The sequence below is a fragment of the Gossypium arboreum genome, chromosome 10 (genome assembly GCF_025698485.1).
Source record: "Gossypium arboreum isolate Shixiya-1 chromosome 10, ASM2569848v2, whole genome shotgun sequence".
Taxonomy (NCBI): domain Eukaryota; kingdom Viridiplantae; phylum Streptophyta; class Magnoliopsida; order Malvales; family Malvaceae; genus Gossypium; species Gossypium arboreum.
The window spans coordinates 10,120,845-10,147,856 of record NC_069079.1 but is presented as its reverse complement, the minus strand read 5'-3'; the positions used below and the strand labels follow the sequence as shown (position 1 = coordinate 10,147,856).

The 27,012-nt window shown below is 32.2% G+C and overlaps 4 protein-coding genes across 11 annotated transcripts; 2 read left to right on the top strand and 2 right to left on the bottom strand.

Annotated features, from left to right (window-relative positions):
• Positions 1-653: 653 nt before the first annotated feature.
• On the bottom strand, positions 654-3,975 carry LOC108486924 (cytochrome c oxidase subunit 5b-1, mitochondrial). Of its 2 annotated transcripts, none has more exons than XM_017791088.2 (6): positions 3,468-3,975; positions 3,146-3,231; positions 2,882-2,935; positions 1,828-1,894; positions 1,596-1,675; positions 654-976 (listed from the first exon to the last, which is right to left on the bottom strand). In XM_017791088.2, exons 1-6 carry the CDS (start codon positions 3,616-3,618, stop codon positions 917-919), a joined length of 498 nt encoding a protein of 165 aa, XP_017646577.1. In that variant the 5' UTR covers positions 3,619-3,975; the 3' UTR covers positions 654-916. The 2 variants fall into 2 exon arrangements, with proteins under 2 accessions (XP_017646577.1, XP_017646578.1); XM_017791089.2 differs by having other exon boundaries at positions 3,146-3,228; positions 3,468-3,974.
• Positions 3,976-11,583: 7,608 nt separating this feature from the next.
• LOC108487064 (uncharacterized) lies at positions 11,584-14,181 on the top strand. 6 transcript variants are annotated; one of them, XR_008272976.1, is made up of 4 exons: positions 11,592-12,230; positions 12,335-12,428; positions 13,715-13,852; positions 13,936-14,181. XR_008272976.1 is itself a non-coding variant. In XM_053020765.1 (3 exons), exons 1-3 carry the CDS (start codon positions 11,826-11,828, stop codon positions 13,765-13,767), a joined length of 552 nt encoding a protein of 183 aa, XP_052876725.1. In that variant the 5' UTR covers positions 11,590-11,825; the 3' UTR covers positions 13,768-14,181. The 6 variants fall into 6 exon arrangements, 3 of the variants coding, with proteins under 3 accessions (XP_017646777.1, XP_052876725.1, XP_017646778.1); XR_008272975.1 differs by having other exon boundaries at positions 12,335-12,484; XR_001871592.2 differs by having other exon boundaries at positions 11,587-12,230; positions 12,335-13,852.
• A 2,772-nt stretch (positions 14,182-16,953) lies between these two features.
• LOC108487451 (uncharacterized) lies at positions 16,954-20,904 on the top strand. Of its 2 annotated transcripts, XM_017791798.2 has the most exons (4): positions 16,954-17,638; positions 17,725-18,225; positions 18,704-18,778; positions 18,858-20,904. In XM_017791798.2, the coding sequence occupies exons 1-4, from the start codon at positions 17,237-17,239 to the stop codon at positions 18,918-18,920; spliced, it is 1,041 nt and encodes a 346-aa protein (XP_017647287.1). In that variant the 5' UTR covers positions 16,954-17,236; the 3' UTR covers positions 18,921-20,904. The 2 variants fall into 2 exon arrangements, with proteins under 2 accessions (XP_017647287.1, XP_017647289.1); XM_017791800.2 differs by lacking the exon at positions 18,704-18,778 and having other exon boundaries at positions 16,957-17,638.
• A 1,519-nt stretch (positions 20,905-22,423) lies between these two features.
• Positions 22,424-25,351, bottom strand: LOC108488323 (protein DUF642 L-GALACTONO-1,4-LACTONE-RESPONSIVE GENE 2-like). Its single transcript, XM_017792604.2, has 3 exons — positions 24,987-25,351; positions 23,217-23,729; positions 22,424-23,129 (listed from the first exon to the last, which is right to left on the bottom strand). The coding sequence occupies exons 1-3, from the start codon at positions 25,057-25,059 to the stop codon at positions 22,591-22,593; spliced, it is 1,125 nt and encodes a 374-aa protein (XP_017648093.1). The 5' UTR covers positions 25,060-25,351; the 3' UTR covers positions 22,424-22,590.
• Positions 25,352-27,012: the final 1,661 nt, after the last annotated feature.

Sequence of the window (27,012 nt, the reverse complement as noted above, 5' to 3'; positions counted from 1 at the left end):
AAATAGGTAGGGTAATCTTAAATCTCCTTCAGGACAAAAACTACATATGATGGATCTGATAAGGAACAATATAAATGCACTTCACGGTTAGGTCCAAAGTTCCCTTGAATTTCCTTTCAATAAATTGCAACAGCTCCGATGCCAGAATAACATTATCACCCTCGAATGAGAGAATTTTGAAATGGGGAGACAATCGCCTCCAAGATTGGATTAAGTCACTGAAACAAAATCTTCGTGATAACATTATATACCATCTCCTAGGTATTAAAACAATGAAGGTTTTGTTTAATTCTTCGAGCATTCTACCCATCTTAAGGAAGTTTACGCATGAATCAATGTTGAAAGAATATGGGGAGCTTTAAAGGGTCCCAAATAAAACATTACTTTTTGGATATCTATCTCAGTGAAAGGAGAAGTTAAAAAATGCTTAAGGCCTCCGGTACCCTTGGTATCTCCAACTCATTTAAGAAATTATCGATATCATCCTAACTGTTACATTCTGGCTTGTTGAAATTAAAGCAGTACGATTTGCATGGACTGATTCAGACCACATTACTATGTACTTCTATTAAAAACAAAACTTGCATGTACTGATACGATACCAGTCAATATTTATCCTTCAAAATGCCATGAACGATACCAAGACAATAAAATTATCCTTCAAAACTTCACAAAAATAAGTCCCATTAATGAATGGAAAAGATTTATTTATTTGGCGATGCAGTTTAAGTTAACCAAAAAAATTCCCATACCTGTGTATCAGTCTAAAGTACCATAAAGAAACAGAGAATACCATCGCAAAAGCAAACGACAGATAACAGCTTTTGAACATCTTGAAGGTGCATTGTATATTGGAACATCATTTAATCGTCTTCTGCAATTTTATTCCAACAGGAAAAAAAATTCAAAGTTGCAATTAATGATGATCATCATCACCATGTCCGTCTGGAGGTCCTCCAGGTCCCACAACTTCCAGCTGCACCACATAGGTAGAAATTATTAGCCAAAACACACAGGGAATTGGATGGAACCATTGGTCAAGCTTAAAGTCTACTGCTCTCACTTCCCCCTTAAACCTATTCATGTTCACCTAAAATCAGACTTTGGTCTTTGGGTCGTTACATGCATCTGTTGCATTGTAGTTTTGTTTGTCAATTGAGAATCATCTAGAAAAATATCGCATAGCTCAAGCATTTGCAACTCAACAAAATATACGAGGTTATTAGTTGCATTCACTGATCATATTTGCAGAGTTCTAGATGAAGTAACCAGAACCAAGTTGCCCAACATAACAGTCATTCATAGAAGCTATTTATTGCACAAACTTGTTGATGAACCATGCTCAACTAGGGCAAACGAGGGTTGCCAGAGAATAGACTAATACTGTTTATTTGTCCCACAATGCCCCAGATGGCTAGCAATTAATTCAGGTCTTCAGAGTTTTGGGTGAATCCATGTATTGGCTACCAGAAATACCTAAAAGGCTATGGATCCAATGGATGCAAGGACATTGACATTTAAATGTAATGCAAATACATCAGCTCAAGGTTTGGACATAAGGAATGAATGTTCTCTAGTTCATGATATGCACTTACCACAAAATACTGTGAACAAACTGGACACTCATGTGGCTTGCCTTTCTCCAGCCAAAACCAGACAACATCATGCTCATCCTCTGCATTTTTTGTCATAAAGCAAATCGAATGAACACAAGTATTAATTCAAGTAAAATGACTCAATTTTGTACAAATTTGACAAAAGCATAGAATAAAGACCACAGTTAGAACTTAGAAGAGCAGAAACAGAGAATTGAGGAAGGAAACATACCGCCTTCACCTCCTGGGCATCCAACTATTCTCTTGTCATAGTAGGACTTGACAACAGCAGGAGCTTCCTACAGGCAGATAAAATAACTTCTAACATCAAAAGTCAAGTCATGACCTCACTCTTATGATTTTAATAAAGGTCAAAATTTCTGGGTTTTTTTTTTATCAGTAAAATTTCCAGTTTCTAGCAGAATAGAAAGCAGGCACAAACTCAAAATGATAAATTTACAAAGAATATTACTTGGAAGCCATGATTCAACAGTAAATGGATAAAACACTGCAGCTCATCCATATGTAGAAAAGAACCGCATTAAAATCTTTAACAAATTCAGAAACAGAACCTTCTGTACAAACAATTTTTTCCTTTGTATGATATCTATAATATTTTAGTTTCCGAGGAAGTGGTAAATCCATCATCTAGAAAGCAAATTAGACCATCTCATGTTAATTTTACTAACAAGAGAATATTAACGACCCAGGTTTGGCATATGGATTGTTACCCTCAGTGGAGGGTCAAGGTTCACTGTTCAGGAGTCCCAACCCCTAAGGCCTAGTCTACTGATGACCAGAGACCCACCAGTGACAAGACATGCCAACGAAGATAAAATGAAAAAAATAACCCCTTACTTGAGAAAAACTAAATTTAAGGAATAATATAAGTTGATTACACAATCACTTACAAGTAACAAATACAGGAATGAATCATTGGAAGTTCCAAATAGTTAATAACATTGAAAATATATGTTGTCAAAGCACCAAAAAACATCTTTTTTGCAAACATTCACTCACACTAAGGATTAAAAGTAGTTCCAGTATACATCAATAACAGGTAATCAGTAAACCCATTTAAATAGAAGGGAACAGAATCCAAGCACTTGAAGCCATTATAAACCAAATAAATTATTAAATCCAAGGAAAATATAGAAGTAATTCATAGCGGGGGAGGGGGGGGTAATTGTTAGTAATTAAACACCATCTGCCACCGATTAAATATAAGATGACACAGACATGATCAAATTGGGATTCTCAGTTGTAATAGATGGGGAGATACTAACCTTTGTGCCAAAAGGACCAACAGGGTTGTTTACATCTTCAAGGATTTTCTTTCCCTAAACAAGATAAAGCAAAAAAGAAAATGAGAATGAGAAAACAGCAGCCCCTAAACTTAGAAGGCAGTAAATCAAATTTCGCCATAATGCTCATAAGTTATTACAACATAGTCGACAATCGAATCTTCTATAGTATAAAAGTAACACCAAAAGAAAGTTCTCATATTTAAAAACCAAACAGAGAGAGAACAGGAAAAGGAAAAAAATTGCCTGAAGCTCAGACTCAAGCTCCTCTCGTTCATGACCTGTAGCGATAGGCATTACATCCTCAACTCTCTTCTTCACAGCAGTATCTGCTACAGAAACCAAAGCAATAGAAATCAAAAACCGCAAAATCAATATCGGATACATCGACTAACACTCAAACAGTATTGCTTTCCAATATAAACTAAATCTAACTTAACCTCTTTTTATAAAAACAACATCTAAAACACTATCTAAGGGATGCAAAGCTTGAAATTTTTTTATAAAAAAAAAAAAGACTGAAGAATAAAATGAATCACAGACGAGGATCTAACAAAACTAGGGTTACCTGACTCGGCGGAGAAATGGCGAACGAGGAGGGAAGCAGAAGGGGAAGGAGAAATGTGAGATTTGAATGGAAGCGGCGCCGTTTTAGAGGCGGATCGGCATGGAAGTGTTGCCAGAGATTTGAACTGTGAAGTAAGTAGCCTTCTCCACATATTTCGGAAATCAAAGGATCGTGTTTAGGTTTTGATGATCTCAGGTCACGCCCCGGCGCTTTTTCTTTATGACGATCAAAAAAAGCTATTGCAATTTTTCTCTATTCTTTTCCCCAGTGCGGATAAAGGGAAAATAGGATTTCAAAGAACGGGGGAGGCTGCGGAGTGATGATGGGGTTCAGTGTTTGTTTATTTCTTTGGGGGTATATTTAGCACGTGCCAATGTTGTTACACGTGTGTACTTTATGGAAGTTTTCGGGTTTCCGGGTGCGGTTTGAGGTTTTTATACGATTGGCGAGGTTGGGACGGAGAAGTTGCCATGTGCCCTTGTCATCCTCTCAGATCAGTTCGGAATGCTTCTAGCGTTGCCGCGATTCCAAGAGGGAATTTATACAGTTATAAAAGAAAAAAGGTAAAACATATATTTTATAAAATATTCAAATAATTTTGGTAAATTTGAATATCTAAAATTATAATTTTAATAATAAAAGGACATGATTGATATAATATTAATGGTTTAGAGATATAATTAGAATATTTTAAAATTAGATAGTCAATTTAATATGAGAGTCATAGTTTGAAGATGACTAATGAAATTAACTCTAACAAAAACTAAATATTTAGGGAAGAATTTGAAAGAACAAAGTTGATAGTTGCAAGAACAAAGAGATAATTCATTATATTTAATATCATACAAATAGTTATTTAAGGACTAGTTTGACAATACTTTTGAAAAATATTTTTAAAAGTGTTGCGAAAAAGTGATTTTGAGTAGTGCTTTTGAAAAGTTTGGTTTAAAATTTAAGTGTTTAACATTCTTGTCTAAAAGTGCTTTTGAAAAATAAAATATTCATTTTAGACATGTTATTATCAAGTAACAAATATGCGTTTAAATAAAATTTAAATTAGTTAATATTATTATATTTTAGTAAGAATATAAAAATTTATTATAACTTGTTAATATTTTAATGTATGAAATATAAATTTTAAATATTTTAAGTAATAAATATTAATTATTTATAAAATTTAATTAGAATATATAAACTGCATTTTAAATATTTAAATATAACCATTAAATATTTGAATTTAGTATTTTAAAAATTTTATTTTAATTAATGATTTTAACATATTTGTAATTAAGCACTAAAAAAAAAGAGAAAGTACTATATTATTGGAGGAGTGAAAAAATAATTAAGCACTAAAAGTGCTTTTGGGAGAGGAAAAGCTAAAAATTTTAGTTTCTCCTTTTCAGAAGTGCTTTTGAAAAACACTTTTGAAAAGCCAAAAATTCCAGCCAAAAGTAGCTTGTTCTGCATAGCTTTTCTTCCAAAAGCACTTTTGGAGCCAGAAGTGCTTTTTTTTAAGCACAGAAGAACAGGCCCTAAGTCTCACCATATCTCGATATAGTAGCCTTACATTTGCACCTAACATTTAATTCTCTCTCCTCTTAGTTTTTCCTCCTGCAAAATTTAATTTAAAAATCAAATGATTCACTTATTTACTTAAAAAAATGCACTATTAAAATAGAATTCTTAAATGGATATATAAGAGCAAAACTATTTGTATTAATTCTATACAAGCATCAAGAATATAAATCAATCTGACTTACTAACATCCTAGGTTAGTTACAATTAATTTCTCTATCAAAGTAGTAGCTAAAAAATGTAATATTTTCATAAAGTCCAGGATAAGTCACAAAATCTTCAAAATAAGTTACCCAATTATTCAGCCCAATCTCTTTAAAATAAGGGATCTAATTGATTCATTTGATTCAATCCAATCTCCAAGATATATTTCTTCATATGAATAGATCTTCAAATATGGACAAACTATTGAAAAAAATTTCAGTTCGAAAATGGGTTTCTTGTGCCATGAAAAATTAAAATTTTGAAAACCAAGCCAGTTGGTGATATTTATAGCAAAAAAACCCTAAACGAATTTACACATGTGTTTTCGGATAAACAGATCATTGTCATTCCCAACTTTCAACCAAATGGTCTTCTTCGTTGTTCTTGTACTATAAATTGCTTCGAATCAAAACACATAACTAGAAATAGTTTTCTTTATTTAAGTGTGAAAATAAAAATCTCTTCTCAAATAGAAACTAGAAGAAATTGTTATTTCGAAAAATATAATTAATAGTTGAGAAAACATTTTCTCTATTTTCAGGCAAAGTAACAATATCTTAAAGTTATGCAAATAGCTGTATAGGTGTCATCTATTTATATGGAGAGGAGGTAGAACCCTTCTTGAACTGTGGAAGTTTATTACTAGAAAAATAAACTCTTAGTCTATCTAAAAGTATAGAAGGCAACCCTAGTTAATAATACTAAGGTTTGTTGTCCCCTTCATTAACATAAGAGGCTTTTGGGCCTCTCCCATATCAGGTCCAATTACAAATATTTCCTAAGCTTTTAATCCAATACTTTATAATTTAACCCAACCCAATATTTATTTTTCTATTTCCAAAAATAAGCATCTTAATATTTTTTCCAATTAAATAATCTTCTCAAGCCAATTCTAATCATGTTAAAATCATGAGGAATTTAATGTAAAGGAATCTATTAGAAAATATATTTAATATTTCTACATTTAATGGTTCATTATGACCAAATGATTTATTTTCATTTTTAACTTCATTTAATTCGAAAAACATAATTTTTTTTCAGGTCATTTTCATTTTGGAGAAAATTACATTCATTTTCAAATGATTCTATTTCTCCATTTTCATTTTTATTTTGGAGAAAACCATAATCATTTGAAAATGATTTCATTTCTCTATTTTCATTTTCATTTTTATTTTCGAGAAAATCATAATCATTTCCGAATGTTTTTATTTCTCCATTTTCACCATTTCTATTCATATTTGTTTATTTGATTCAACATGCAATTCATTTCTGGTTTCAACGAACTAGCGGATGGGCTGATTAGACATATGCAATTGAGGCTTAAATGATTTATAATTAAATTCTGACTTCTTGCCTATTATCTATAAATCCATTTAGCCACGAAGTCATTCCACAATAGTATCATGATTGATCTTCGTGGTTGAACTCTCCCCAACGGCATACTATTACGAAAGCAACTCAATCAGTGCTCGTCCAATGATATTGTTATAAGTTTGTTACCCTCATAGGATATCCTCAATCTCTTTAGGATAATATACATTCTCCCAATATGATTCTATTTTATCTTATAGTAACTATTACATTTTCCTTCATGAAAAATCAATTATTATCAAATAGTAATCAAGTCATTCATCACAAAGACGAACAACATGTGGCCATATTTACTTTTCATCAACCATGTAATGCCAATGAGAGGATATCATTTACTCATGTCTTGGGCTATGAATTTCACTATTGTGAACGACACTACATACTGTAAAAGTCGTATATCCAACATACCAGCTTTCGATTCCTTATCTATTTGAACTCAGCTTTTTACTTACATCAAAGCATAGAAGTCAGGCATGCATAATCCATCATCCACTTTGGATATAAGTATGTCACACTATGAATGTCACAAGTAAATAAATCCATAAACAGATTCATGATATATTCTTCTTGGGTCTTGTCTGATGCTATTAGTCCAGTTAATCACATCTATGTCTCCATCTTCTGAGAGTCATCCGCTCCAATGCCCAAAGTATTTCCCCCATTGGACTTGATAGACAACATATTAGTCTTTCAATCAATTTATTCATTCCTAGTTATACTAAAGACATGTTTAGGTTCGTCTATTAATATAAGTTGTCTTTCCGTATTACGATCCGATCACATAATACTGTTTAATATTAGTTTAAACATTAGAGAACCAACGAGCAACATCCGCTTCTATTTTTATTTGCATGCAAAAACCACATGAGGACAATTATATAAAGCATATTAATGTAATCAATGAATTTGTTTTATTTACTAATTTGTTCCATTAACCCTTGTAGAGTTGTAGAAGTTTATTTCCACTACGGAACAATATCTTAATTTATCTAGGATATAGGGGGCGATAACCCTAGTTAATGATACTAGGGTTTTTTGTCTCACCTTTTTACATAAGGGGTTTTGGGCCTCTCTCACATTGAGTCCAATTATGAGTACTTCCTAAGCCTTTTTAACCCAGTACTCTGTAATGTGATCTAAACCAATTCAGTTTTTCTATTTCCCAAAATAAACTTTAATATTTACATATTAAATAATTTTCTCATCCCAATTTTACTCTAATAAAATTTTGACTATTTACCCCCCGATATAATTTTAACAATGTTATCCTTATTAAAATTTTGAGAAAATTCGTTAAGTATGTCACAATTCAACATGTTCACTATGACCAAATGGTTTATTTTTATTTTTGGGCTTTAAAACAGTCTAAAAACATAAACTCATTCTTCCATCATTTTTTTTAAGTAATCCTATATAGGATTGCAAGTTTCCATTTTTTGAAACCTACATTCATTTTCAAATGATTTCATTTCTTTATTTCGGAGAAAATCATAATCATTCCTGAATGTCTCTCATTTCTCTTCTTTTATTCATTTCGTTCATTCTATTCAATCAAGCAATTCATTTCTGGTTTCAACGAACTAGCGTAGGGACCGATTTGACATATGTAGTTGAGGCTCAAATGATTTATAATTAAGTTCTGACTTTTTGCCTATTAATTATAAACTCATTTAGTAACAAAGTCATTCCACTATAGTATCATGACTGAGATTTACTCAATGGCAAACTATTACAAAAACAATTACTCAGTACTCGTCCAATGACCTTGTCATAAGTGTGTTATTCTTATAGGATATCATTGATCTTTTTAGGATAATATTCGTTCTCCCAATATGATCTTATTTTATCTCGTGGTAGCCATTACATCTTTTTTCATGAAAAGTCAATCACTATCAAATAGTGACCAAGTCATCCATCACAAAGATGGACGACCTGTGGTCACGTTTACTTTCCATCAACCATGTAATGCCAATGAGAGGATATCATTTACTCATGTTTTGGGCTATAAATTCCACTGTTGTGAATGACGCTACATTCTACAGAAGTCATATACCCAACGCACCAACTTTCAGTTCTTTATCTATTTGAACTCAGACTTTTACTTACATCAAAGTGTACAAGTCATGCATACATAGTCTGCCATCCACTTAGGATTTAGGTGTGTCACACTATGAACGTCACAAGTGAATAAATCTATAAACAGATTCAGGATCTATTATGCTTGGGTCTTATCTGATGTACTATCAGTCCAGTTAATCACATCTATGTCTCTATCTTCTGGGAATCATCTGATCCGATGCCCAAGACAAGGCATCTCCCTAATTTCTTATTAAATTAAGGACATGTTTAGATTCGTCTACTAATACAAGCTATCTTTTTGTAGTATGATCCGACCACGTAATACCACTTAGTATTAGTTAAACATTTAGACAACCAATTAGCAACATTTGCTTCTATTTTGCTTTGCGTACAAAAATCATGTGAGGACAATAATATAAAGTATATTAATTTAATTCACAAATAATTTTATTAATCAATCTGTTCAGAAAAATTACAAGTTTACAAACGAATATACAACACTTAGGACACCAGATCTAACACCAAGTTGACAATGATTATATCGTCTTGGGTTGAAGTGTAACTAAGGCTTCAAGTTTACAAAGGTTGTGCTGTCAATGGATGGAGCATAAATAGGGTCGTAGTCGACGGTGCTAATGCGGGCACGATAATGAGTCTTCTCATAAAAAGAGTATGTTTCATAAAACTTAAACATAGGTGCGAGGAAGAAAAATGTAAGGGGCTTTTTAGTATAATCAAGTTATCCGTATTGTCCATCTCTACCGAAGGCGTGATCTTGTTAATAAAACATGTTACACTCTAATGTTGTCACAAGTTATAATAACGGGGTCACTGCTTTCAGTGGTTGTGGATAAGACACATTACTTGATTATATTGAAACGACATTGTGTTTTTCTCCCTCGTATTTATGTTTGAATTTTATAAAGCATCTTCTTCTGTTAAGAAACTTGTTGTCGTGCTCGCATAACCATCGTCAACTACGACCCCATTTATGCTTAATCCCTTGATAGCATAACCTTTGTAAACTTGAAACTCTAGTTACACTTCAACCCCAAATCGTATAATCATCGTTAACTGGGATCTTGAGTTGCAACGTGATCCAACTTCTTGGGTGATGGCACCATACTCACGTGGCTGATGAAATTTATAGGTCACCCAACTTCGTGGCACCACCGTAAATTCAAACATTCCTTAAAACTATAACAATGTCTATCTCAAACACAGATAAAAATAAATCTACAAATTTCTAATTTCCAAACATAAGAAAAGGAAAAAAAAATTTAGCTAAGTGAAAATGTGTCTTACAAGGCGTGTTTTCCTTTCTCTCTCTAAAAACAACGTAGACTAATAAATTTTTAGAATTTCAACCTAGTTTCTCAAATGTTTTTTTTCAATATATATAGATTAACCAAAATATATTAATGATAATTCTAGTAATTTATGGATATTTTATAATACTAAATTTCTCTCATTTTTCTTTGGTAAAACTTATCGTAATAGGATTCCCAATCACAAATATAGATGGTAGTAAATTTTAATAATATCATGTATCCATGAATTTCATAAATAAAATGAGAACATATTGATCACTTTTACAATACCCAATCTGAAATGCATGTATCACAACAATCCTATAAAAGATAACATATTTTGTTTACCAATTATAGAAAAAAACACCAAATGCTAATAGTTTAACAATATATTTTATTTTCTATGACTTGTATTATACTTTTGACCTTTTTTCTTCATATAAAAAGTTTGAATGACTCGGTCAAGAATTTTGACTTAAAATTATATATTAATTACCTTGATAAATTAAAATTTAAAATAAATATTAATTTTTAAATTTATTTATTTATTACTTTTGGTTTTATTAATATAATATTTTATATTATTTAAGATAATTTTAGATAAAAGTTAAATATGATTATTTGAGTATGTAATAATTTAAAAGAGAATAATTTATTTCAAATTTTTAATAAAATAAATTAATTTAATATTTTTACATATCGAAAATTTTCATTTTAATGAATTAAAAATTTAAATGATTTTTCAAACTGAGTGAGTTTAAGTCATTTTTTAATCATCTATGATATTTTGACTGAGTTTGATTTTCTATTTTTTTTATACTAATTCAAGTTTTGTATTTTTAAGTTTATTTTTGATAAAACAAAATTTCACTATTTTCGCATTATAAAAATTTAAAGTTACTTATAATAATAATAAAACAAATTTAGCTGCGGTTCATTTTAAGGTAAATTACATTATTAGTCACCAAGTGATGTGTAAAGTTTGATTTTAATTACTTAATTTAAAAAATTATAATTTAGTCACTAAATTATTCAAAATTTTCATTTAAGTCATTAAACTATTCTAAAGTTTTTATTTAAATCATTGAGCTTTTAAATGTTTTTTTTAAGTTTCGCCGGCAAGTTTCAAGTGATGATTCAAGTTCAGTACAATGGATTAATACCCATTGACGAGTTGAAGAACATACCTTAGATCCAAGTTGATCTGATGATTAGTGTTGGAGATTGGAGAAAAAATCTATTTGAATTTGGTTAGTAGATTCACAACATATAAAGTTATTTAAAAAAAAAACTTAACTGTAGAAGAAGAGGTGAAAAAGAGTTTTTAATTAATATAAGCAGTGCAAACAAAAAAAGTAATATTACATCAATTTTAACAGCCCGATAATTTAATAAAAAATTTTAAATAATTTAGTTATCAAATTATAATTATTTTTACCTAAGTGACAAAACAAAAATTTATCATAATTTAATGAGTGATGGTATAAATTTTTTTAATAAGAAAAAACATAAAAAGTGCCACGATCTGAATCGTGTGTAATCCTACTAAATAACAGATTAAGACTCCGTTAGTCCATTTGGGAACGTTAACTTAATCGGAAGCATCCAATTTTAACGGCCTTACGCCCCATCATTATTGTTTTATCACCGTCCGATCATATCAACTTTCCTAATCCAACTGGTCCCAACTTCCAATATTATAAATTTAAAAACCTATTTTCAACGACCTTTCCCAAAATTCCTTTGAGTTTTCTTCCTCAAAAATTCAATTCAACAATTTATTTTTTTAATTTTTACTGAAAAATCAAATTCACCAATCATGAGATTCAAGAAGGGTAGCAAAGTCGAGGTATTAACCATGAAGGAGGTTCCAACCGGCGCGTGGCGCTGTGCCGAGATTATCTCCGGCAACGGCCACACTTACTGCGTCAAGTATGGTTGGTTTCCGATCACTGGCGAGGCGGCGTTGGTCGAGAGAGTCCCGAGGAAAGCGATTAGGCCTTGCCCTCCTCCTATAAATGGGACCGACGATTGGGTTCCTGGCGACGTCGTGGAGGTGTTCGACGAGTTGTGTTGGAAACCAGCGGTGATCGTTAGAGTTTTCGGTGGAAACAACATGTTTTCCGTCAGGATTCTTGGATCGAAGAGCCAACTCAAAGCACATCAATCTCGATTGCGTGTTCGACAATCTTGGGAAGACGGCAACTGGCTCCTTGTCGGGAAGGTAAATCTCCTGAACCTTTCTTTTAGTAATAAATTTTAATATATTTCTTTTACCTTTTTTGTTGGGACGTTGTTTCTTACCCTAATTGTTATGATCGATAACAGGGCTCGTCAAATTCCAGTGGACCACCGAAGAGGAAAAGATCTTGGCTTGGTTTTCCGGAAGCTGGTGGAAAGAAGATGAAGGTGATTGAAAAAGGTAGTTTTGGTGGTCAAAGACTAATAGTTCGGCTTCCTTGTCCTGCTTCTGAAAAGGTAGATGCATTTGTTTATCCCAAAAATATACTGGGTGAAAGATGTATGACTTCTTCATTTCGTAGAATTGATGATACCTTGAGTTGCACATCGTCTGTTGGTAGTTGTAGTGGTTTAGGGAATAATGGTCTTAACTTGTCTCCTAGTTATGCAACAAACGGTTGTGAAAACTTGGAGGATTATTGTAGTGATGCTGACTCATATTCTGAAAGGTGTTGTGGGGAAGATGGAAGTTCTGTTTCCCCTAGTGTGGAATTGGGAACCGATTTCCATAGGTCGGAGCTGCATGCCTATCAGAAAGCTCTGTGGGCATTGCATGCTTCTGGTCCTTTGACTTGGGAAAAAGAAGAAAAGGTAACCAACCTACGTCGTACTCTTAATATTTCTAATGATGAGCATTTGAGGGAACTAAGAAAGTTGAGACATGATGATAATAGGTTTTTTATTAGTTGTTGCTAGGTTTAGTGAATAACATTTCTATCTGGTAAAGCACTAGTGTTATATTTTACTCCAATGATGCAGATATTGTAAGGATACTTGAAATTTTCAATTTTGTAATTAGTTTCTTTTCCTATCTCCACGATAGAAGCTTCTGTTCTTTATGTAATTCCTTTTTGGCTGAAGTATAAAAAAGGCCCCTGAGCTAAGTAATCATTCAAGCCCCTAATGTTTTACTACAATCAACTGAACCTTCAAACATTTGTTTTTAATTTAGCGTAATATATATAAGCATTCTTTTCATTTTTGTTTTTGACCTTTTGCAAATTTTGTATATTGTTGGGTGGATATTTCAGCACAGTAAGTTCTATTATCCCTTGTGAAACTGTGGAGTTTCATTAAATACAAAGAGGTGAATTACGTTTGTTGTTGCTAGAGCAGTTTCCCTAAAATAAATATAAGTTTATACAAATTCAAGTTCCAGAAATAGTAACATGAATAGCCTGTTTCAGTATTTCCCAGCGCATACATATGTGTGCAATTTTGCCCTCTATGATTACTTCGACCTTGTTCATGGTCTTTACCTGACCTTTTTCTAGTTCCCTATGTGGGGTCTTGGAAATTGTGATGTGGTGCTGGCTAGTTTATGGATTCTAGCTAGTGTTTCATACATTCCCCGTTTATGTACGTGAAGCTGTTCTACATCATATCATGATGATGTACAATTGTTATACTTGCTTATTTCAGCAGCATATGGAATTAATGTTGAGAAATATCTTGATGCTTTCTCAGAATATCTCATGGCCAATGTTGGAGGCATCAATACTTTGCTTCTAAAGCCATGATGGATTGAATATGTCATCTCTCGCTGTTGATCAGGGGACAACATCCATGGTTTATTCCTAAAGGAACCCTTAAGCCCTGCTTTTGGTACGAATTATTTCTAAAAATATTTGAAAATTTTGATTTATCTATGGAAATGCTGGTATAGGTCATTGTATTCCTTGCTGCAGAAAAACAAGATAATCTTAAAAGCTGCCCTACAGTTAGCATGTAAATTGATAGGTTGCAAGTGCACTTATGGAAAGACATATCTGTCTTATTCCCCCTCCCCTTCTTCTTATCCCTTCTATAGAGTACATGAGAATTGAAGTTATATCCCATAGTGGAAAGTTTTGTATCTCTAGACTGTGCATATCCAATATGATTAAATAAATGTGTGTATATATATCGATAATCGATTCATATTTTTTTGCAAAGGCTTCTAACTTTAATGCTTGAGTATTGACAAGAAGATGTTACCATCACTTATTTTAATTTTTGAGAAAGAAATGCACCCACTATACAATAATTAATTAAGACTCGCAAATATTTGATTTTCAAATTCATTCACCACTATAATTTATGGTAATCTAAAACCCAAATTCCTTTTCAGATGTGTGAAGTGCATTTGTGTGTTTTGTAGGTGTTTTAAATTTGAGATTGGTTTGTGATAGGGTGAGATATAGTCTGGTGTTTCATGTGGAGCATGTTTGTTGACTTGGATGTCATAGTTGGGACGTATTATCTCCTTGTTTGTCCATTTGTACCAAGTTATGGTATTTGTTCATGGGCAACTTAGAAATTTTAGTGGTTCTCAATTAAATGCAGCATCATCTTCATCATTATTATTAATTTTATATATATAATTTTACAAATATACTATAGTTATACCTTATTAAGAAAAATAAAATTGAATAGCGAAGAGTTTAATTTATAATATATTAAGTTTTTATAACTTGTATAAATGTTTTAGTAATGATTAGGAACTTTTATTGGTACTCATTTATTATTTTAAATAATATTACTTGGTATTAATAATATGAAAGTAAAATGATATTGTATATATTTTTAGCCATTAATTATGTTGTATATTGAATACAATAAAAATGCTTCAATATTTAACAAACCATCATATTTCATGTTCTATTTTTAGCCATCAAGTATGTTAAGTTTAAAATAAATTAAAATTTTTAACTATTCATTTTATGTAAAAAGAGTTTCAACCGTTAATTATATATCAGTATACAATATTTTAGATCAATATAGAAATATCGAATTGATTCAATAATTTATATACATAATAAGTACAAATATTTTAATAAATTTAACGATTTAATTGTTAAAATGTCGATGATATTAAAATTAAGAAAAAGTGTAAAATTACTTTAATTTTATATCGATGTAAGTTTAAAAATATTTTTATATAACATTTTTAAAGAAGATTTGACAATTTATCCAGAATTATCTCTTAAACCGTTTTTTATTTTGAAACAAGCATCCACTCCCAGAAAAGTAGTCTTTAAAAATCTGCCGATCATATAAAAATGAAGTGTGTATATACATCTATATATGCATGATATCCTTTTCATGTAATAAGTGTGAGTGTGTGAGTTAGTTTTTCTATCACTCGTATACTGTAATATCAAATTTAAAGTATACTCATAATTATTGAAAATTTTATATAATAAATATATAGTATACGGGTGATAAAAAAATTAATTGATATTTTGATTATAATAGTAAAATTAAATATTTATTATGTTTAATGTTTTGGGTTTAAATATTATTATGATCAAATTTTTATCGATTTATTATATAAATAAAACAAAAATATTCTCTTAAAAATATATATTAATTTGTATGTGAAGGATTTTTAGTATTTTTATAGTTGAGTTGGTGTTCAATTGACCTATAGCACCAACTCAGTAAAAAACTTAAATATCTAGATAATTTGGCTTAATACATTATTTGGTATCCAAGTTTGACATTTTTTCATATAATACTTGAGTTTTTATCCAATGCGATATCTATTTGGTAAAAGTTAAACATTTTGGCACATGAATGTAAGAATGTTAACTTTTAGTATTTAATTTGAGTTTTAGGATTGATTTGATAAAATTTTATAATTAATTTTCATCAAATCAATCCTCAAAATGAAAGAATCATAATCATCAAACTGTATTTAATAAGTTAAAATAAATTCAAAATTAATGCTAAATTTATTCTATTGACAAAATCATGAAAATTCAATCCTAAAAATATTAATAATTAACTTTCATCAAGTCAATCCTAAAAATTGAATTAAAGACTAAAATGTTAACATAGTTACTTTTCGATAATAAAATTTCTATTAAATACGGTACAACATTAGGTTAAAAAAAGCACTTTATTAGAAAGAATTGTCAAACTCAAATCTTGGATGATACATTAAACCATAAAATTTCTAGTTGAATTGATGTCTTATTGATATTAACTCAAATAAAAAAAACTAGATTATGGCACACTTACGATGTGAGTGAAAATATTCATGTAGCAAAATAATAGAAAATTGATATAAAAACCAAATATGCTTTTATCTAAAAGAGTAAAGTTGAGTTAATGAAAAAGATGATTACTTGGGTTGAAATCCTCTCCTTTATCTAAAGTTTTTCACGCACCAAGACACCCTTTCCTTTATCTAAACTCTCAACTCACTCATTTTCTCTTCAATCCTCTCCAGACGTCTATATTCTAATCATTTTAACTTGCTTAAAGCTCTCTATACTTCGGATGAACTGTCTCAAATCGCTGCAATTTCCTCCTTATATTAATAACACTAAACTCCATTAAATATTATATATAAGAATAGAAAAATAAATGTATTTTATTTTCTAAAATGTTCAAATAGATGTATTTTATTTTCTTTCTCAAAACTAATATTTTTGTTGATATATAAATTTTTATTAAACTATTATTTAATAAAATACTTTCTGAAACCATTGTTTATTTAATTAGTAATAATATAAATTTGTTATATGCATACAAATCTGAAAGTTAGGTACAATATTCTACACACAAAAATCTAAACAATTAGGTATATTATATGTATTTGTAACAAATATTTATTGTTAACTTTATGATTTTCTTATATTGAAATTTTCTAAAAGCAGAAATAGAATACTTTTGTTTATTCATAATGATAAATTTGTTTTTAGAATATAATTACTTTTTAGACTATAAATGATAAACTACAGATAAGCAACTAATTCCACCTGGGAGTTTTTAGTTGGCAAGTAACGGCTTAACCTAAGCACCCTCTTCCTGACCGTCAGATCATCATTAAACTCTTCTAATTTAACTAATAAAACCCTGACCCCTATATAGTCTCCATTTTAACTCTTTTTTTTTTTTTTTTTCCCAAAATTGTTCTTTCTTTGATTTCTTTCACAAATTTGCCTTCAACAATCCCTGCGAGTCTTTTTTTCTTTTTTTTTTTAATCAAATTTGTCAATCATGAGATTCAAGAAAGGTAGCAAAGTGGAAGTATTAACCCGGAAGGAGGTTCCAACCGACGCATGGCATTGTGCCGAGATCATCTCTGGTAATGGCCACACTTATAGCGTGAAGTACGGTTGGTTTTCGATCACTGGAGAGGCGGCGAATGTGGAGAGAGTCCCTAGGAAAGCGATTAGGCCTTGCCCTCCTCCTATAAACGAGACCGATGATTGGGTTCCTGGCGACGTCATGGAGGTTTTCGACGAGTTATGTTGGAAACTGGCTGTGATCGTTAAGGTTTCCGAAGGAAACAACTTTTTTGTGAGGATTCTTGGATCGAATAGCGAACTCGAAGTACATCGATCTCGATTGCGTGTTCGACAATCTTGGGAAGATGGCAAGTGGTTCGTTGTTGGAAAGGTATTTTTTTTTTCTTCTTTTTCTTAATTTCTTTTCATTTATTATGCTTTATTGGTTCTTACCCTAATATTTCTTTTCGATAACAGGGTTCGTCAAAGTCCTTATCGCCTAAGAGAAAAATATCGTTGCTTGGCTACTTGGATGTTAGTGGACATAAGAAGAGGGTAATTAAAAAAGGTATTGTTGGTGGTAAAAGGATAATAGTTCGACTTCCTTCACCAACTTCTAAAAAGGTAGATGCATTTGTCTCCCCAAACAATGTACTGGGTGAAAGATGTACGCCTTCTTCATTTAGTAGAACTGATGATATCGTGAGTCATGCATCATCTGTTGGTAGCTGTAGTGGTTTAGGTAATAATGGTCTTAACTTGTCTCCTAGTTATGTAACAAAAGGTTATGAAAACTTAGAGGATTATTGTAGCGATGCCGACTCTTATTGTGAAAGGAGATGTAGAAAAGAAGGAAGTTTTGGTTACACTAGTGGAGGATCGGGAACGAATTTCCACAGGTCAGAACTACATGTCTATCAGCAAGCTCTTGAGGCATTGTATATGTCTGGGCCTTTGACATGGGAAGAAGAAGCAAAGGTGACAAATCTACGTTGTACTCTTAATATTTCGAATGATGAACATTTAAGGGAGCTAAGAAAGTTGAGACATAATGATAACAGGCTTTCCTTCTTTTGTCACTAGATTTAATGAAAGAATTCTTTCTGGTTATGCAATACTGTCATGTTATTATTCTTATTCTTTCTCCGATGTCAATTTTGTAGTTGCGTTGTATTATTAGGTGGCTTTTCAATATTAACTCAACAGAGTAGAAGGTTATTTTGTCCAAGTTGAATAGCATTCAAATGATAAGTAGTGAAGTACAATTTTGTTACTGGGAGGGATACTCTATAAAGAATTATAAAGAATTCCATTGTATAAGTACCCAAGTTTCAGAAAATAGTAACTTGTAAAGCCTGGTTGCTCTGGAATATTTAATTTCTACTGTTCTCATCTTTAAAACTATTTTTGATCTTATCCATGTTCACCAATTTGGCTCTTGTAAATTATGATGTAGTGTTGGATGGTTTATGGATTCTACTTGGAATTGTATGTACCTCCAGTTTTAGATATGTTTTTGCATCTTTTGATGGTGAGTATAAATATTGTATTTTCCTTTATTTCAGTAGTATATGGAATTTATGTTGGGGAATGTCTTGGTGCTTTCTCAGAATACCTCATGGTCACTATTGGAGGCATCAATACATAGCTTCAAAAGCCATGATTGGGTTTAAGTTTGGCACCTCTTGGAGTTGACAACCTGGCAACATCCATGGTTTATTCCCTAAAGAGTCCCTTAAACCATACTTTTGGTATGAATATTTTTTTAAATCTTTTCAAATTTTGATTTTTCTTTTGAAATAATGGTATAGGTCATTATATCTGATGTAGATGCCGGTAATCTAGATAATCTTAAAAGATGCGTTTCAGTTTTAGTATGTAAATTGATAGGTTGTTGCACTTAAAAAGTATTCAAGTTTTAGTAGCCATAAATTTTGGTATTTCTGGATGACCATATCCAAAACATTTTAGGCTGCATAATTGATAAATTGCTCTGAACCTTCCCTACTCTCTCTGCCGAAAGACTTCTTGTATTAACTGTCTGAGTAGACAAGTTTAATTTGTTGCCTTAAGCTACATTCTAATTGTACAAAAAAGTTGATGTTGAACTAGTTGAAATTGATGTTTCCATACCATGATCAAATGGTGTTTTATCTTCATTGTTGGTTTGCTTGATATTACGAGATGGGTATTTTTGAGCCCCTTCAAGCAACTCCCAGTTTGAAAATCATCACCTGCCCATGAAAATTCTGTAAGAAAAATTCTTTCATTATGTACTATTATTTATTTTTCTTTTTTTATGGATTCTGTTTGAGAAAAGATCATTGTTATGTTTAACGGGTTGGTTTTCCCTGATTATGTACAGTGCATGAGAATCCATCATGCAGGTAACTGCCTGCATAATTGATAAATTGCTCTGGACCTTCCCTACTCTCTCTGTAGAAAGACTTCTTGTATTAACTGCCTGAGTAGACAAGTTTAATTTGTTGCCTTAAGCTACATTCTAATTGTATAAACAAGGTGTGTTGAGCTAGTTGAAATTGATGTTTCCATGCCATGATCAAATGGTGTTTTAACTTCATTTTTGGTTGCTTGATATTATGAGATGGGTATTTTTGAGCCCCTTCAAGCAACTCCCAGTTTGAAAATCATCACCTGCCCATGAAAGTTCTGTAAGAAAAATTCTGGCATTATGTACTATTATTTATTTTTCTCTTTTTTATGGATTCTGTTTGAGAAAAGATCATTGTTGTGTTTAACGGGTTGGTTTTCCCTGATTATGTACAGTGCATGAGAATCCATCATGCAGGTAACATGTTCTTTCCCTAATCTTGATCAGTGTTTGATGCTTTGAGAGACTTTTTTTGATTGATGTTTGACTAGGATAATGTGTGTTAGAAATTCGAATATTGGATTCCTATTTATTGTTGTTACATGCAGTATGAGCTTCAGTTCATGCCTTTCGGTACTAGTTAGATTCCTCCCAAATCCCAATTGGTAAGTTCTGTTTCCTAGTATTTGCTATTTGCATGGGTTATTCCACTTGTTTGCACTCGTAATATATCATGGTTAACTGGCCTTCACTTTAGACACCTCCATGTTTCTTGTCACATATGAAACTACAGATCATGAGGCAGAGACGGGTCTGTAGAGTAGCCCCAATTCTTGTTCCTTTTGAAGTCAAATTTCAAACCTATACTCCTCTTGGTATTGGTTTTTTGCATAATGCCATTGTTTAAGTCGTAATCTGGAACATGAATCCAAATATTTTAACATAATCATTTCTTTAATAGAAAAACAAATTGAATTTTATTTTTCAAGGGCAATCTCATAACTCTTCTAGGATTCCAAAGAATGCCAATTTCGTGGAGGGAATGATAAGGCATTTTCGGGAATTGTTTCAAGTGAAGTATTGTTTATTGAGCTTCTGTCATGTAAATATTGTTAGTTTTTTGTTCACAAGTGTGAGATTCAAATGTTCGACATTTTCCATCACTTCAGCCCCTACAGTAATTTCTTTCTCAATTGTTGTTCTCTACCATCTGTTTCGTCTATATCAACTTTTAATGTTTTCATGTTCACTGTGATGTTTTTTTTCTAGAAACTTTCCACAATTCTACTTTGGGAGAAAAGGAATTTCTTTCGTTTCATCTACAAGTAATTGATTTAAAATATTATTATTATTCCTGATAAGAATTGATTAGAAATATTAATATGCTTTATAGAAGAAAACAATTTATGCTTTTGCTGCCAATATTTCAGTTGCCAAACAAACACGTAATTGTTCACTGAAGCAAGTTAATAGTACATGTTAATGCTGAGTTTTTGTTCATAGGTTGAACTTATAATTAATTAATGAAGAAAAATGTTACATTGGACCTTAATAATTTTTGTTACCCCTAAATTGAAAAAGCACTTTAGTTTGTTGCGTAAGCAATGGAACAAAACAGTTTTATTTCATAGGTGATTCGCTTTTTGGACACTAAAGCAGAGAACTTGAGTTATCAGTATTCTTAGTGTAAAATATGTTGTCTCCGGCTGGTTGCCATTGGAGTTATACCACACCTTCACAGTGTTTTTTTGCCTACAAATTTATCGACCACCAGGGGACCTTTGCAGCCATTGTTGGCATCACCAAACAATAAATGAGAGCACATGGTTTCTTCTGATTGTTGATTTCTGCAACAGAGCTTCCTTTTTCTGGCTATGAGTTCAATGGGTTATTTGCCTTTTGGAACCGAGAAATTGTTCACTGTCAAGGATTCACTTATCTAGCCTGGTAAAGGATTGTGATCATCTTCAGAAGTTGGTCTTGGGAAGATATAAGGACCTTCTTTGAAGTTTCCATTATTCAGTATAGATTGGTTGCAAATTGTTGAATCAAACAACGGGTTAGTGATATTAGAGTTTCCATTATTCACCTTAAGATGTCTTTTCTTTTTTTTTTTGAAATAGGGAATGGTTAGCACCTCTACCACGCCTTTCCTAATCTTTATGACATTTTATTTGAGTTTTAGCACTTGATCAACCTAAATATTCTCTACTTAATGACTCGAATTATAGCAAAATTACCTAAATATAAGATAATGCCAAAAAAGTTCTAAACAATATCAAAATATCCGTAATTAGCTAAAATTCTAAAAACAATTAAAAATAAAGGCAATTACACAAGATTAAAAATAAAACCATCATGCAGTAAAAATATTATATTCATGTGAAAAATATAATAATAATAATCTAATGGCAAAATTTTAAACAAAATTAAAACAATAAATTTAATAAAACCAAAAAAATTAATTTCTAAAATCAAAATATACACATGAAAACTTTCACTATTCATAGAAAGAAAATTTTGAAATCCTGCATTTTTTAATTGAACATTTCATTAATTATATTTACATACACATGCATGATTTATTTGACATGTTTGATTACTTTGGTTACTAATAAATTAATTTACCTAAATATCAATTATGGAAGACATGATTATTAATTGAATGCATCAAATATTGAGATAAAAATTTGCATAGAATGCATCGAAGCTTCTATTGCTTCATCTAAAAAAGAAGGATCGATATCCTCTAGTGAATCGGTGAAATGATCTTCTTCATGCATCGCAAATTTAGATATATTTAGTTAATTATGAAAAGTTGTACTATAAAACAGTAGATTTATTCTCTCGTAAAGACATCAAATTGCTTCATTTTATGTTTGGTATTTTCAATTGGTTACAACACCAACTATAACATCACATAAATACAACTGCAACTAGTGATGTCCAATTTCAGTTTTTTGTTCCCCCTAAATGGTTGAGTTGCGTAACATTTTCCGAACAGTTCTAATTTACAGGTGATGCAATTTTCGGACACTAAGCAGCTTCACATCATCCAGCACCGGCCCACAAAGAGAACCCGAGTTATCACTTTTTATGGTGTAAATTGTGCTATAGAACGTGATCCGAGTTCGTGTTGACTCTGCCCTGAATGCAAGTCTAGCTGCTTTGAATCCACCTTTGCCATTGGAGTTATACGACACCATCACCATGTTTTTGCCTGCAAATGCTTCGACCATCATTGGACCTTCACATCTATTGTTAGCATCGCCAACAACAAATGAGAGTACGTAGTTTCTTCCAATTGACGTCTTAACGATCTGTGCAACCGCGCTTTCTTTTCCGGCTATGAGTTCGATGGCCCGTTTGCCCTGTGGAATCGAGAAATGTTCACTGTCGATGTGCTTAATGGCTTTCAGGGATTCAATTATCCAGCCTGGTAAAGGACTGTGATCATCTTCTATTTCGGGTGGAATTATAACTCCTTCGGAAGTTGGTATTGGGAAGATATAAGGACCTTCTTCGAAGTTTCCATTCTTTAGTAGATTGGCTGCAAATTGTTGAATCAAACCATCAGTTAGTGAATCATGATAAACGATTTCAAAAACTAAATGCTAATGTGATCGGTTTTATGTACCTCGGGTCCGTTTCGGATAGTACAAGGTCTTCAAAGCGATTGAATCAATAATGGGGCCACAAACTGCATCTTCCTCCACGCTTGGATTATGTATTGAGATCTCAATTACATGTGCATCAGCTTGGAATGCCCATGCATATGAATCCCATCCACTGCTGCTATACATTGTCTGAATCGGAAATAAACCCGAGGCATTTTGCTCGTTGTTCGGCGAAACCGAGACGTTCAATCTTTCCTCTTGTGCACATGTGCGAGATGCACTGAAGGTTAGAGAGTAAAACATGTCCTTAATCACCCTAATCTTCTGCTTAATGAGGGCCCCATTCCCTAACCTAACTGCAAAGGCTCCTTGGGGTACTATTAGCAACATGTCATCTTGTTTTTGACCTGATTTTATGTATTCAACATAGCCACAAATTTCCCAGTTGGGAATGGACTTGCCACTCATCACTTTTGTTCCTTTCAGTTCCGATACCTTTGGACCTTGCTCGAAGTTCCCATTTGGCAATAAACCTAACATGTTTCAATAACCAAATTTTATATCAAGGTTGATTTTATGTACTCATTACCGGTAAAAGTACAAGTTAGATTTATATATATCAAGATTGGTGGAGCCAATAACTAGCTTCTAGCTTAACTTTATAGCTGCTGTAAGTTTCCGATTAAAATTAATAGTAAAGTTTTTAATAAAGAATTATTGTGTAATTGAATGAGGACTTGGTATTATTGGTTAATGTTGAAATATTTAAATTTTAAGCGTTCATGTCTGAATTTTACTACATAAAAATTATATATGGATTAATTATTTAGTTGAATTAATTAATTTAAGTTAAATTATAAAATTTATTACTTATAACGGAATTGTTAAATAAAATGATTGCTAGTATATATATATATATTTATATGCCAGCAAAGGATCAAATATAAATGTTTAATGATATTTGATATTAGTTCGTAGGAGAGGAATCTACTTTATAACTTACATACCTATGGTTAAAACAATATATCAAAGCCCTACTCCATATAATAAACAAATAAATACCATACTAACTATAGAATATACAATTCTGGTACGACGGTCTGTATGGGCTCAGTATTGCATGTCAGTCAATTAATAGATGAGTAATTCTGAAATTGTGAAGTTTAGGAGAAGAAACATGGGAGGAAACATTGGGTAGATCTTGACTCATTTAAAAGCTGGCTCGTTCATAACACAGCTAAATTTATTGCTCTAACACCAAACAACCCAACTTTACATCAAATCATCCAAAACGGAAGCCTCAAGTTCATTAAAAGCTGCTTCTTCAACTACTCCTATACTATAACATCATGCTCCATTTATGAATCACGTAAAGAGTGATGCCAAATTTTGTCTAATTCTTTGTTTTCATGTACCATATGCGTGCTTTTATCTTACAAATATTCATTGCGTGCTTTTATCTTACAAATATTCATTCATTCATTCATTCACTATATTATGTAGTAAACAGAATAAAACGGGCCCAAACATTGTAATTGCAGAAAATCACATATATAGTTTGAATATATAAAAATGGAGGGTATAGTATAGTCTTGCTAATGCATGTGATTGCAGAAAAGAAATAATATAGATAGCTTTGGAATCAAAATCTTGTAAGCTGTTCCTAATTCTGAGTAAGAAGAAGAGTTGCAGATGCCATGCATGAAGTGCTAGACTGTTTATGGCTTTGAAAAAGAAAAAGAAAAAAGGAAATGCAAAAACTGAGAGATATTCGAGGCTGGCTTAATTACCATCTTTGACAGATGAAGCTATTTGAGAAGTGGTGCCAACCAGAAGCAATACGAACACCGCCACCTTCTTCATTTTGTATTATATTATTTCTCAAGTAAAACACCTTACAGACACACACACAGAGAAAGGAAAATCAGATCCTATAACATCTGGGGGAGCTAATTTCTTGGTTGACTAGAAATTTAATTAATTAATGGTTTAAGGTTTTTATAATGATTAAACATCATTTAGATGCATGACTCCAGATTTGGTGTTCTTTTGGTGGAGGTTGATTCAAAGCCACATGGATATATTTATCCACATCCTATTGCATTGTCGACTTAATTTTATTACTTTCTAATCATTTTTATTATACTTGCTTAATTAAACTATTCTTTCCATATAATAAATTTAAAACAAATAAAAACTAAAAAATATCAAAAATAGAAATCTTTTCCATTTTACGATTAACTTGAATTTTCTTTACACCATCCATTTATTAATTTAAATATCAAAATGTTATTCATAGTAAAAATATATTTATGGGCGGGTTCTAAAAATAGTTTGTAAATAATGAGGAACTAATTTGAAACAAAATTGAAAGTTCTAAAAAAATTAGAAACTTTTTGAAAACAGGGTCACATGGCTGTGTGGCAGGGCAGTATGATAAAGCCCAGACTGTATGGCACAAGGTGTGACAGACCGTGTAACTTTCGAAATAAATTCACACGGCTGTGTCACAGGCCGTGTGCTAGATCGTGTTCAATTCGAAGTTGAGTCACACAACCATGTCGCAGGTCGTGTAACTCACTGACTTGAAACACACGGACGTGCAAAGAGACCGTGTGCAACACACAGCTGTATGACAACCCGTGTGCCCCTAATTTTTCCTTCAAATGCAAGTTTACCAAAACGTACTTACTTGAACATCAAGTAACTCATTTAACAATTAAACCTATTCAAAACACACTTAAACAAGCCCGAAACACGCCAAAATCATCCAGCCTAAGTGTCTAACCAACGTGTCTTCATTGACACCACAATTCAATTAACAAGCTTGTAGAGGCCCGAATTTGACCGGGCCCATTTTACAACTTTTAACCCAAACAAAACAGACCCAAACCCATACATGGCCCAAATCAAAACCCCAGCCCAAAAACTTAACATTTTCGGGAACCATAGGGGGAACCCCTCCCTTACGTGCGCCGCTCCTCACATGGTGTCAGCGAGTTTTGCGCCCGAACAGACTCCCCGTCCCGTCGCCTCTGCCCACCTACTCCGACATTAGCTGCAAAATGAAAGAGAAGCACGCAAAGCAGAAGAAGCAAGCAAAGCAAAAGGAAAACAGAGCAGAAACAACAAACAATAGCAGAGACCACGAAATATTTTCTATGGGAATTGGCTATAAAGCCGAAAAGAAACCGAATGTAGAAGGGGGGAAAACCGATTGTATTTTGAGGGGGGGTTTTCTTTTCTTTTTTCTTCAGATTTTTTAATAGAAAGAAATCAAAGAAGATCGAATATTTTAAGGTGATTTACATTTGATATATTCTATTTTTATTTATTTTTACTCTTAAGTTCTTCTTTGTTTCTATTTATTTTTTTATTTTATATATGAAAATAATAAAAAAAGGGAAGAAAGGGCTCACCTCATGCCCACGATCGGAGTTTGGGCAGCCAAACCTTCGGGTTCGCCGAAAATATCACCGTCGCGGATAGGGAGGTGAAGGGCCGTCGTTTTTGTTCTTTTCTCTTCCATTTCTTTTGATTTTTGGAAGGATTCGGACACTTTTCCTTCGAATCGGGTTTAGCCGGGCTAAAACCGCCGAAAAAGGGACTTTAGGAACGCCGACCACCGTATACGGTGACGGACCGGTGGCGGCGCTAAGAGGGTTTTTGAAACCCTAACAGAGGAAGAAGAAGAGAAGAAGGGGAAGGATTTTTTTGTTTGTTTTTTTTTTTTTTTGGTTTGATAAAATGAATCTTTTTTATAAAAATTTGAGTTTTATAACATGCCTATACGACGTCGTTTTGGACTTGAGATTC